This window comes from Anthonomus grandis, chromosome 18 (assembly GCF_022605725.1).
Source record: "Anthonomus grandis grandis chromosome 18, icAntGran1.3, whole genome shotgun sequence".
NCBI classification, from domain to species: domain Eukaryota; kingdom Metazoa; phylum Arthropoda; class Insecta; order Coleoptera; family Curculionidae; genus Anthonomus; species Anthonomus grandis.
In genome coordinates, this window is record NC_065563.1 from 396,243 (window position 1) to 408,978 (window position 12,736).

The following is a 12,736-nucleotide window of genomic DNA, read 5'->3' on the forward strand; positions in this document are numbered from 1 at the left end:
TGACAATAGTGTCATGTCTGCGCACACGAGCAGTGTGCGTGACAGGGCATTTTTGCAGGACATGCTAAGAGATTCAACCCTGTCACAGCCTACTCGGCATTTACGCTCGGCAGGCGGGTTAGAGGGAATCCCTCTAGTTGGAAGCAGATTACCCCTCAGCTGAATAGCTTTGACCTAATCGCCGCCTGACCAGAAGGGGGGCGGATTACCCACCCAGCTGGACCTCGCTGGTGCATCAGCTCCTTGTCCCATTGCCACTGAAACCTTGATCTAACCTTGAGGACCATGACGTCTTAATCTGGCCTGTGCTCTGGCCGTCACGACCCGCCCATCGTTTGAGCTTTCCCATCAATCCGCCCACCGTTTCAGAGGCCCAAATAGCCCTGATGCTGTCGGACTCGGAGTGTCCGAGCTTTCTCAAGCGGCCTAGCATGATAATCGGTACGCTTGAGCGAAACACATAACTCCAAGTCCACCCGTTCTTATGGGAGCATAGAGGTAGGCGTCCTGACAGGTCCGCGCCAAACAAAGTGCACGTCGGACTGCTATGCGGACGACCTTATCGACACCATCGATTAACCTGAGTGTAATAGTAGGGTTTTGCAATGAATCTAGAATTGACGGTATCAGATACGTTTAAATAATCTCGAGTCGTTGCTGTGGTTTAAGCGGAGCTTTTTGGATCCTGCTTAATCGAGCTTTGATGTCATCCAGCAGATTAGAGTCTTTGGTCACCCCGAGGGAGTTATACTTTTTGCCAAGATATTTGAAGAATTCGCCAGGATTAAGCTGATTTATTGGTTGACCGTTTATGTGAAAAATGTTCCTACTAATGGAATATATGTGTTTGTTGCCACGATTCACATTGACTGATATCGCTGCGCATTTCCCGATATTAAGGGATAGCCCTAACTTGTTGAAATTTTCAACGCTTTGGTTGAGAAGTTTAATGGCTGCGCGTTGGGAATTGGTAAACAAAATAAGGTCATCAGCGTAGGCTTGGCAGGCAAATTTATGCTTTCCTATTGGTAAACCCAGCCCAGAAGTTTCTAGGGATCGGATGGCTTCATCAATGACAAAATTAAAGAGTGGTGACAGTGGATCACTGTTTGACCCCCCGCTGGATACTAATAGGATTGCTAGTATTCCCTTTAATATCCAAAACCGTAGTACACCCGACATAACTGTCGACTATGTATTCGGTCAGGAAAGACCCTAAGTTCAACCTACGTACAGCCCTTTCTACCGCTTTGTGAGAGACAGTGTCAAAAGCCTTCCGCAGGTCGAGACTTATAAGGTTGTATGGCCTTAGAGCTTTTCTACGCTCTTTGATAATAGAATGCAGGGTAATGCCATTCAGAGCGACACCATCTAGTCGCTTAAAGCCTCGTTGGTGAAGATGTACCGGGATGTCGGCCAATCGCCAACCGAGAATCCTATGAAGAGATCTAATAATTGCGGAAGAAACCGTTATAGGCCGCCAATTATTAATATTCTCCGGGTCGCCACCTTTTGGTATCAATACAGTCCTGCCCTTTTTAGAGATAAGGGTGTAACTCCATAAAGCAGCATGATGTTGTACAGAAGAGAGAGCTTCCATGCTGCGACCCTTTTTAAGGTGTCATGCTTTATGCCGTCAGGGCCCTTTGGAGTTACTTTTATTTTCCCTAAGTGCCCTTTTGACATCATCCGGTGTAATCGGAGTGCCAAGTTGGTCTGCGTAGGAAGTTGGTCTTGCAGGCTGTAAATCCACCTCGTGCGCCGCCCGGAAAATCTCCACGTACTCCCTCTCCGCCAGCTCGATGTCTAACGGAATCACTGCCTCATCCAACGGGATGTCATTTATAATAGAGTGCGCTACTCGGGCTCGGTCTTTGGTCCAGCTTTCCTGTACCTGTTTGTATTTCAGACCACGGAGTTGGCCAGCTGTGCGTATAAGGGCATCACGTGCTGGCCTGTTTTGAGCCCTCTTTTTGGGCTTGAACTTTTCGCCTCTGATGGGGAAAAGTTGTTTTATATATTCGCCGAGCAATTTGCTCACTCTATTTTTATGCCGCTTTTGAACTCTGATACGTGAAAGGTTTAGGAGTTCACTCTTGATTTTATTCAGCTCTTTATCGCGGCAGAGCTCTTCCAGGAATACCACAATGTGGTTGTTTGGCAGATCATCGTCAGGCCCAAGCGTGATAGAAAGAGAAGCACGGGAGGTGCTTGCCACCGAAGATGTGGTGGACTCCGCAATAGTGACATCTGCAGTTGCAAGTGCCAATTCAAGAGGATATCTCGAGAAGGTTCGTCGACCCCCAGGCTTGCTAGATAGTCCCTATAGAAAGCTGATCGTCTACGGTTTTTAATCCAATCAAGGTTTCTGTGAGGTAGGAATGCAAGTAAGTATTTATTGATAAAGCGCCCCTTGTAATCCAATTCATGCTGAGCCATCAGGCGCATATCATCTTCGACCTGATCTGGGTCCCGAGCCAAATTTCTGGTAACGCGCTCCACGGTTTCGTATCGCTCTTAAAGAGGAGTTAAACTCAACCGGGTGCGCGACCTTAAAGTGAAGTCGCATCACAGTGTAGGTGTCGTAACGCCCGCCGCATACTCTGTACTGGTTCGAGTCAGGACCAGGGGGTCCCCTGCACCGCAGCCGAGTTAGGTGAGTTCTTAAACCCGACTCAGTAGCGAACTCTTTCAGGCAGACACAACGAGGCATCGCAAAACTGAGGATGAACTACACGGTCCAGTTAAAGTGTGTGAAGTGGGTAGCTGACTGTTAGCAACGCCAAAGCCAGCCTTTAATTTCCAAAGAAGAAATGAGCCCACTTCCGCAATGACACGTGTACAAGCACAAGTACACGGGGTCCGGTTAATCGGTTCTTACAAGAACCGACCATAGCAGCCCTGCCACGTGCAGGCAACCGGTTTGGCGAGATAGGCTAAAAATTTTGTGAAATATATATAGGTTCTAAGACACTAAATGATTCGCTTGCGTTCGTTTACCGACAGCTCGCGCACAAAACACCTATCGATCGGCCAGGGGCCGATAGATTAAGAGAGTCATAGTTACTCCCGCCGTTTACCCGCGCTTCATTGATTTTCTTCACTTTGACATTCAGAGCACTGGGCAGAAATCACATTGCGTCAACATCACGTTAAGACCATCGCAATGCTTTGTTTTAATTAGACAGTCGGATTCCCCCGGTCCGTGCCAGTTCTGAGCTGACCGTTAAATAGCGGCCGAAGAGGACACCGGAAGTTCCCGCGAGGAGAAGGACCGCGAAGGACGCCTCCGGGCCTCGCAGCAAGGCGGTTCCGCGGGAGGCCAAGGCACAAGACCGAGCTCGGATTCGGTCACGCGAATGACCTTCACCTCGCCCAGTCCCGGCTCGTTAACCGGTTCCCGCTACCAAGCCGACACGCCCCGATCTCGCGCACATGCTAGACTCCTTGGTCTGTGTTTCAAGACGGGTCCTGAAATTACCCAAAGCTATAGCGTCGCCGATCGGTTATAAGTCTGTTCGAGAACTTCGCGGCCAACAGTCGCCAGAGACCAGAATCGGCACTAGGTCCGATCGCTGATAGAACTGACGTGCTTCCCACGAGCCGAACGCTCACTGGTGAGCATCACATAATACTAGCGTCTGCCGCCTGGAAATCACTGTGCCTCTGCAGTCAGATGTGTGGTGCTACGTTGCCGCTATTCATATTAAAATACCGGCTAAATATGGGTCCGTTACAGCAGCCCCCCCCAGTTTTTTAAGAGCATTAATTTTTTAGCACCCTATAGCTCTCACCTAGCACTACCTAGCACCCAACTTACAGAGCTAGCACCACACCCCCCAGCGAATTATAAAATATTTTCACCGGGGGGGGGGCTAATGTAACGCGAACCCCCCCCGTTTGTGTTATTTCCCCAAAATGTTAGCACTCGATATCCCTTACCTAGTACTACCTAGCACCCAACTTAGAACGCTAGCACCACCTCCCCTAGCGAATTACAGAACATCTTTACCGGGGGGGGGGGCTAATGTAACGCGAACCCCCCCGTTTGTATTATTTCCCAAAAATTTTAGCACCCGATAGCCCTCAGCTAGCACTACCTAGCACCCAACTTAGAAAGCTAGCACCACCTTCCCTAGGGAATTACCAGCGGCGGCTCGTCAGGGTAGGCAAGGTAGGCGCCGCCTACCTTATAAAATTCACTTGTAAATTTGAAAAAAAATTACCATTATAATTTATATAATATAATCATTCTTTTTAATGTAATATTAAAATATCTGATGAACCTCCTAGTCTAATGTTAATACGCATGCATCTATCGCCACTTTACGTGAAACCTGAGCTAGTCTAAATCGACTCGCCTCATAAAATCAAATGAATACGAATAATACGATATTATATATGGGAAGGCGATATTTCCAACCGCCTGTATTTAATGGTCTCTACGGCGGCAATCTCCCATACAAAACTTACAGCGGCCGACGTGAAACAAAATTATTCTATGCGACAAAAAGTGCACTGTTAGGCGGACAATTCGGCCGCCTTCGACCGTCTTCGTCAATTCGCTCGAAGCGCTCGTTCGTCGATCGATAAAGGGGAAAGGGCTGGTGATTTTAGAGTACGATTGTACTAAATCTAGCACAAGTGGAAAAAAATTTAGCACGCAATACAAATTCTGTTTTCTTACTTAAACGTAAAAAATATTAAAAATGTACATTTTTCATGGCAGTCTAGGTTTTTTGTTGTAAATTTTCAAGCAATGACTACGTTTTTTATAACGTATTTAATTTTTAGTACAATTGGGTGAGTTTCAGTATGATAATTAAAGCACGGATGAGATAAGCCCTCGTTCAATGGAAAATCAATGGTGGGGACTGGGGCGGGATTTTGTGCTGTGTGGCGTCTTTGTTGCACTTATTTAAAACTACATAGGAGCAATAAAGATGGTGATGGTACTAATACTAATAATATGATAGGAGGAAAATAATTCCAGATTTTTCTTGGCGGGGTTTTCTTTTTATTCATTAACGGTTTGTGGCTGGTTTCTTCGGTTTCTTTCAGCTTTGAACGATTTTTCTGCTGTCTTACGTCGTATGGTTGCTTCTCCATTGAATTTTGAATTTGGTTTATATTAGATAAGTATAAGTATATTAGAATAATAATTGTGCTATTAAAGTTTGTAAAGATAGTAGAGGTACCTATTAAGGGGTTGTATATTTTTGAGAATATTATAATATAGAGTAGAAAGTAGGTAATTTTTGTAGAAGTAGAGGTGCATACCTAACCTAGTTGTTTGATCCTTTTACTATTTTTTTTAGAATGGCCAATAATCTCGCCGAAACCCCTGTGCATGATGTAATTTGTTCTTTACAAGAAACCCAATTTTCCCGCCTAAATGAAAATGATCGTAGGGAAATAATTTCTATTGGTCGCCCTACACCCCCCATTTCAATTTTAAAACCTGACAAAAAGCAAGGCCAAGCATTCTCGCGATCCTTTAAGACCCAGTGGTTCGAAACCCATCAATGGTTATGTGGTAGTTATTTTAAACAAAGTTTGTTTTGTTGGCCTTGTATACTTTTAGGAGGTAATAAAAATAATGTTTGGGTGTCTCAGGGTTTTTGCGATTTAAAAAATCTGTCAGCTAGCATAAAAAAACATGAATCGTCAAAGAAGCATATGAGGAGCTACCTTAGTCTAAAGCGCTTGCAAAAAAATAGTAGCACTATACAGGATGCATTAAAAATACAGTCTTCTTTGTTTTTAAAATCCTATAACGAGGATGTAAGAAAAAATAGAAATTTATTGAGCTATTTGATTGATGTCACTTGTCATCTTGCAAAACAAGAATTATCTTTTAGAGGCCACAATGAAAAATCCGATTCTTTTAACACTGGCAATTTTCGTGAAACATTTAACTTGTTAATTAAACGTGACATCGAAATGCAAAACCATTTAAAAAAAATAGGCAATAATTTTTCTGGTTTGTCTAAGACTATCCAAAACGATATAATAGGTTGTATCTCTAAACACCTTTTGGAAACAATACATAAAGAAATAAAAGAAACATTATTTTTTTCTGTACAAGCTGATGACACTACTGACATTTTAGAAAAATCACAATGCGCTATTTCGGTCAGATATGTAAACCAATCTGGTGACATTAAAGAGAGATTTTTGGGATTTTTTTATGTAAGTCAAGATAGAACGGCAGACACGATGTACGAATTAATTGTTTCTGTTTTAAGTCTTTTCGATTATAAGAAAAATTTAGTTGGTCAATGTTATGATGGCGCTAGCGTAATGGCTGGTTCGTTAAATGGTTTGCAAAAAAAAATTAAAGACGATGCTCCATTAGCTTTATTTACACATTGCAGTGCGCACCGATTAAACTTAGTTCTACAGAATGGAGCAAAAACTATTAAAAATTGCCGAATTTTTTTTGCGAGCGTAACTTCAATTCCCGGCTTCTTCCATCAATCTGCAAAGCGAACATTTATTTTGGACTCTATAGTTGGAAAAAGGATACCGACTGCTGTAGATACCAGATGGGCTTCACGTTTAAAAATCGTTCATCTTTTAGATTCAAAATGGAATGACTTAAAAAAAGTTTTTCAAACAATTATTGACAATCAATCTTCATCATCCGAGTCAATTAACGGGGCAAAGGGATATCTTAGATTTATGAAAGGTTTAGAATTTTCTTTTTTAACCGCGGCTTACAAAAATGTATTTGATATTACGGATCCACTATTTAGTATTTTGCAAAAAAAGTCTTTAGATATAGCTTATTGTCAAAAACAGGTATTTTTAACAAAAGAGCGTCTACAGTCCTTGCGGAATGAATTAACCTTCGAACAATTTTTTGAAGAAGCAAAAATTAGAATTTCAGGCGATATGATAGATAGCGTGGATAATCCTACACCATCAAAAAGAATAAAATTATCAAACACTATCAAAGGGGATGAAAAGTCTTCTTTACGAATTTTATTTTATGAGATTATTGATAATATTTCGACGCAAATAGATGTTCGGTTTGCAGATCTATCGCAGTTAACTTATTTTGCATTGGTTGATTCTTCTAAGTTCCAAGAGTATAAGAAAAATTTTCCAACTTCTTTAGTTTGTCTTTAAGTGTCACCAACCTTTATAAAAATATTTTTGACAAACAGCAACTAATTAATGAGTTAAGTGTAATTTTTCACGATGAAGAACTAACAACATTAAATGTAGAGTCGATTTTAAAACATTTTATAGATAATGGTCTTAAAGAAATATTTCCCCAAGCTTTTACACTTTTTACGCTTGTTGCTACAATACCAATCACAAGTACATCAGTTGAAAGACATTTTTCATGCCTTAAACGCATAAAAACATATTCCCGAAATAAAATAGGTAATGAGCGCTTATCATCACTTGCTTTAATTTCCATCGAAAAGGAACTCTTTTGCTCTTTACAGGGATCTGATAATTTTACAGATTTAATAATAAGTAGGTTTGCACTTTTAAAGGACAGAAGAATAAACCTTATTTATAAAAATTAGTTGTTTTACAACTAAAATAAAAAAATTAAAAAAAAATTAAAAAATCAAAAATTAAAAACAAAATCTATGTTAAGTAGAAGAATATTATGATATCTTTTAGTTATATAGTATTCAACTTTAATCTTTTTTAGAAATAGTATTAAAAAGAAGAAAACTACATAAGCTCAAAGGTGCATAATTAAATAACCATGCATTTTTGGTAAGTAAGTAAAAAAGATCTATGTTAATAAAAATGAATTTATTTGTATTTGTTTATAATATAGAAGAATACTTACTGCATCTTTGCATCTTATAGTAGGTATCTGTCAATAACAGTAGGTAGTGTATATATCTAAGGATTTAGTGAAATTAAATGAAATATGGATATAACACAAAAATTACGATCATAATTTAAATTCATACAACTTTGTAAAGGTGTGTTTCATTTTGTTTTTTTTGTTTCCGCATTTTTTTTTGTTGATTGAAATCTAAATTTAAAAAAAATATTATTTTTAGGTTATTTTTTTTTAAAGATTTCGAAAACATTATTTTTTTCTTAATTTTAGTAAATTATTAATGAAAAGTGGCCGTGGCACCACAATTTTTTTTTAAATCCCGAAAAAGCGGGGGGAGGGGGAGCTCGGGCTACTCGGTGTGCGCACTGTTATAATAATATGTCGCCTACCTTAGATTACAGGGCGCGAGCCGCCACTGGGAATTACAGAATATTTTTACCGGGGAGAGCTAATGTAACGCGAGCCCCCCGTTTCTATATTTCTCCAAAACTTTAACACGGTTTAACATACTACTAGCACTAATTAGCACCCAACTTACAAAGCTAGCACCTCATCCCCTACCGAATTTTAGCAAACATATTTACTGCATGGAGGGTAGGGGTAGACAATGTAGGTAATGTAATGCTTGCGAAAAAAAGAAGGGATGAATTTTCGTGCTAAAAATGGAAAAAAATAACACGTTAATGCGTAAAAATATTTTATTTTTCAGAGTGAAATATAAATATTCTTATTTCACATTTTTAAATTACAAAAATGTGTTAAAATAACAAGTTGGTTTCAGTAGTTATTTAATGCACATTATGTTTGACAGAAAAATTATCACTTTTTAATTTCGTTTATTTAAGTTACTTTACTTGTAAAACATCAAAAAAAGTAGCCTTTTAATTGGCTAGAAATAAAAGAATTGAAATATTCTAACAAATAACAAATGTAGGTACAAAAAAAACTTGGTTGGTAAACATTCTTGGTAACTAAAATAAATGGTACACATGGTATCAGTTTTGCACTGTATACAAGTTTTTTCTTTAGGAATAGTATTGCTAATTTCCTGCTCTAAATCATTAAGTTTAGACTACAAGGTATATAAGTTTTTTACCTACCTACTTTTTACAATTTTTGCAGTTTCTTATATATTCTGCCGAAAACATACTTCCACTAAAAAAATGGTCTAGGACCTCAGAGATTGTAGCCTCGCCATTTATTTTAGTCAGACCTTGAGCACAGTATAACAATAAACCAGTACGTCGACTCTCCGACATATCATTCATAATAGCTCTCGGCGTTTCGTGACCTTCAAGCTAGCCCGTTTTTACTATGCGGGCAAAATTTTACGATATTCTCAGCGCAGTGGCGCGACACCGCCGCACGGTTTATATTAAAAAAAAATTTTAATCCTCATTTATTGTTAATAAAATGAAAATATATACAATTTAAGCTCATCAGCACTTCAGCATAACGTTATTTTCTTTGGCTTCAAATAAAAAACCAATTTTTATACAAAAACATTTTTATTTATTTTGCCATATTAACAACTTTTCTTTTTTATTAGATTTAAAGTTTTTATTAATAAATTTTAATGTATAGTACAAACGTACTCTAAAAAAAAGCCTTAATAAATATTTTATCGGAAACTGGTCACATGGGTGATAAAACATTAAATTTTCACTTAAACCTATTAAGCTAGCAACTATATTAGTTTCTGTTGCAAGTCTTTCAAAATTTTTTTGAAAAATTCCTTCCAATCTTGAAATATATGTAATAAAATCTTTATGAGGCATTTTCAACTCTCCAAAATCATCTAAATTTTTATTTTCATATGCACGTAAATAACAATAAACACTTGTTTCTTCAATATTTTCATATGTTTTTGAATATGCCTCACAAAGATTGCAATTATGCACCTCGCAACATTTTTTTATTAGATACCCAGCAAAATATCTAACAAAATTTTTTTCTAATAAACTATTTTTTTGATAATCGCTAGTCAGTTTACAAGGTTTTTTTTGCAAATCTATACTCGTTTTAGTTGAAACATTTTGAAATATTTGTTCTTCCGTTAAATTTTTTAATAAATCTACAGCCTTTAAAAAAATTTCTGCCTCATCATTTGCACAGTTTTGGCCACCCGAATTAAATAATTTTGTACAAAACAATTTTTTAAAAGACCTTTTAAACTGTATTGCAGTTGGATTTCTACAATTTCCATTTTGTTGTCTAATTATCCCAAAAAAATTTTCAAGGCAATCTTGATTTAGTCGGCGTGTTAAGAGGAATGAAAAATCATTATTTTTTAATTGAGGCCATAGCTGCAAAAGAGAATTTATAGAAATACAAAAACCATTAATAAATTTAACTTTTTTTGTGCCATTTTTCCCGTCCTTTTTATTAATAAGTTTAAGATTTTTAAACATATTTGAGCACCTAATTAAAAAATCAATTTGATAATCTAAACCTTTAAAGGCAAGGTTATACTTTTTAGAATTTGTACACGAACTTGAATTAAATATATCAAAAAGCTTATCTATAGTGTCGATAAATTCGGCTGTATGTTTTGCTTCTTCGGGTAAAGCACCAAACTTTATGTAGGTTTGCAAACCTGCATGAACTGTACTGCTAAATAATTGAGTGGCATATTTTACTTTCATTTTTTCGAAGCTGCTGGGATAAATATGTGAGCGTGTAAGTTTAGGAGCGGACCGAATGGGATATTTTTTTTCCTGTTCATAAAACGTTTTGATAAATTTCCATGAAATTAAATTATCACTTAGAAAAAAATTATATGTTATCAGCATATTTCTTAAAGCTTTGACAAGGTGTGGTATATCAAACATAAAAAATATTTGCTGTTCGTCTACATAAAAAAAAGGTTTTTCACGGGTTATTTTCAAAATGTTTTTTAATTGGATATTGTTAGATCCCATATCAGAAATTAGAACAATAACGTTAAGGCCAATTTTTTTTAATTTTTTAATTGCTTCCTTAATTATATCATGTAGGGTTTTGCCCGGACATGTGGTGTTATAATAGGAATACGCCAAAGGTTGTTTCCAATTCGAGGAAATGCCTCTGACCATTAAAGCAGTTGCTACTTTAGCTGTCTTAAAGACGCTTGTTTTTCCTGTATGTTCTAACCCGATAATATAATCCAATGCATGATTATAAAACAAATTGGCCTTAATGTTTATCTCATCAACGCATAATACACAAAACTTTTCATGAGAGGCTAAAGAATCGACTTTTAATTTTAAGGTTTTAAATACGGCATCATTATTTAAACCGCAAGATATTTTTAAGCCCCTAAATAAAGTCCCTAAAGTTTGTCGACTAGGTAAACAAAATAGTTTCTTTAAAATAGTTCGATATAATTGAGGTCCAGAAAAATAAATTGATAAACACTTATTTTTATATTCGTCAGTATACCTTCGACCCCTTGGTAAATGCTGTGATAATTTTAATTGTGCGTTAATAAAATCAGCTAGCTCGCTATTATTATGACAAAATTTACAAATAAGTTCTTGTAATTTACTTAAACTAATAGAATCAGAGGCTTTGTCAAGTTGATTTTTTAATTCCTTATTCTTCTGAATTAAACAGTCATTTTGTTTCTTAAGCCTAATACCTTCAGTTTTCAACTCGCTACACATATCTGACAATTTTTTTTTCCTAGGAGTTGAACAAGTTAATTTTTGGCTAGTTTGAATACTGCGACTGAAAGATTCATTTGGTGAAGACTGTACAGCAATACTGCGTAAAGTGTCAGGAGCGCGGTCAGGAGTTTCAGACTGCGTAGCAATGCTATGTGATATGCCAGGAGTTTCATACTGCACATCAGCAATATTTTGTGCATTGCTAGGAGTTTTAGACTGTTCTGCAATGCTATGTGAAGTTTCAGAAGTTTCAACATCTAATTTAGGGACTTCAACTTCCATACTAATTGTTCCTTTTAAACAAAAAAATGCAAATTAGTAATTAAGTACTTAAGACTTTAAAATAGGGTCAATTTCAGATAGGGAACTTGGTTCTTGGAATTAGATTATAAATAGCTATTATATGTACCTATATAAAAAAATAGTTTTTTTCGAAATATGTGCATTTTTAACCAGTACCTTTTACCCAAGATAACTGAATAAATAAATTTAATATTAAACATATAATTTTTTTTTTGCATAATGTGTAAACCCATCAATACCCGACCATCCCTAATGATTATCATAAAAAGAAACAAATAGAGGTATCTATTCTTTTCAAAGGGTATTTCTGAGAACCAATGGGATTAAATTATTAATAACTTCTTACCCACTGTAGTTGTTGAGGGCATGTTAAAGATTGTGGGTATAGCTGTATTTTGAAGGATTTGCCTTTCTTTATGTTGTTTAAACATATGGGGCTCAAAATGAGAGGCACATAAACGATAACTTTTGTGAACTTCATTTGCTTTGGGTAACAAGTCAACCCTGTTGCAGGCCTCAAGCCACAATTTTGCTCTACAATAAAAATAAAAACTGTTACCTACCTAAATCTTATCACAAGCAAAAAAAGCGTAAGACATAATATAAAAAAATTAAAATAGGTACAATGATTATGTATAATTTGTCTATTCTTACCGGTCCATGTTTTTGGGAAAACGATGAAATTTCTCATTACTATTATAAGTTTTTTTCATACAACGCTTATAGGCACAAACAACTCCCGATTTCTGCTTGACTTTCACCATTTTAAACAAAATTTTTTTCATCCGATACGCGCCGCTAATGATCTCTATGCGTCGCTTCTGTCGATCGATCAATCCCAACTGAGTGAATGAAATAGGTGTAGAAATCTAAACCTATTGCGCTCAAGGTCCCTGACGCTCGGCCCACCGAGTCGGTGAGTCGACTTACTGGTTTATTGTTATACTGTGCCTTGAGCAAGCTCTGT

General features: G+C 37.1%; 3 protein-coding genes across 4 annotated transcripts in view; 2 read left to right on the forward strand and 1 right to left on the reverse strand.

The window, feature by feature from the left end:
- The window catches only part of LOC126746840 (uncharacterized), a 445,675-nt gene that overhangs the window by 302,843 nt on the left and 130,096 nt on the right, over nt 1-12,736 (reverse strand). The window lies entirely within an intron of this gene.
- The window catches only part of LOC126746839 (uncharacterized), a 476,426-nt gene that overhangs the window by 154,262 nt on the left and 309,428 nt on the right, over nt 1-12,736 (forward strand). The window lies entirely within an intron of this gene.
- The window catches only part of LOC126747036 (uncharacterized), a 40,195-nt gene continuing 29,606 nt past the window's right edge, over nt 2,148-12,736 (forward strand). Inside the window, 3 exon segments of the mRNA XM_050455518.1 lie at nt 2,148-2,291; nt 2,575-2,656; nt 3,235-3,450. Coding sequence (XP_050311475.1) covers nt 2,148-2,291; nt 2,575-2,656; nt 3,235-3,450 — 442 coding nt within the window.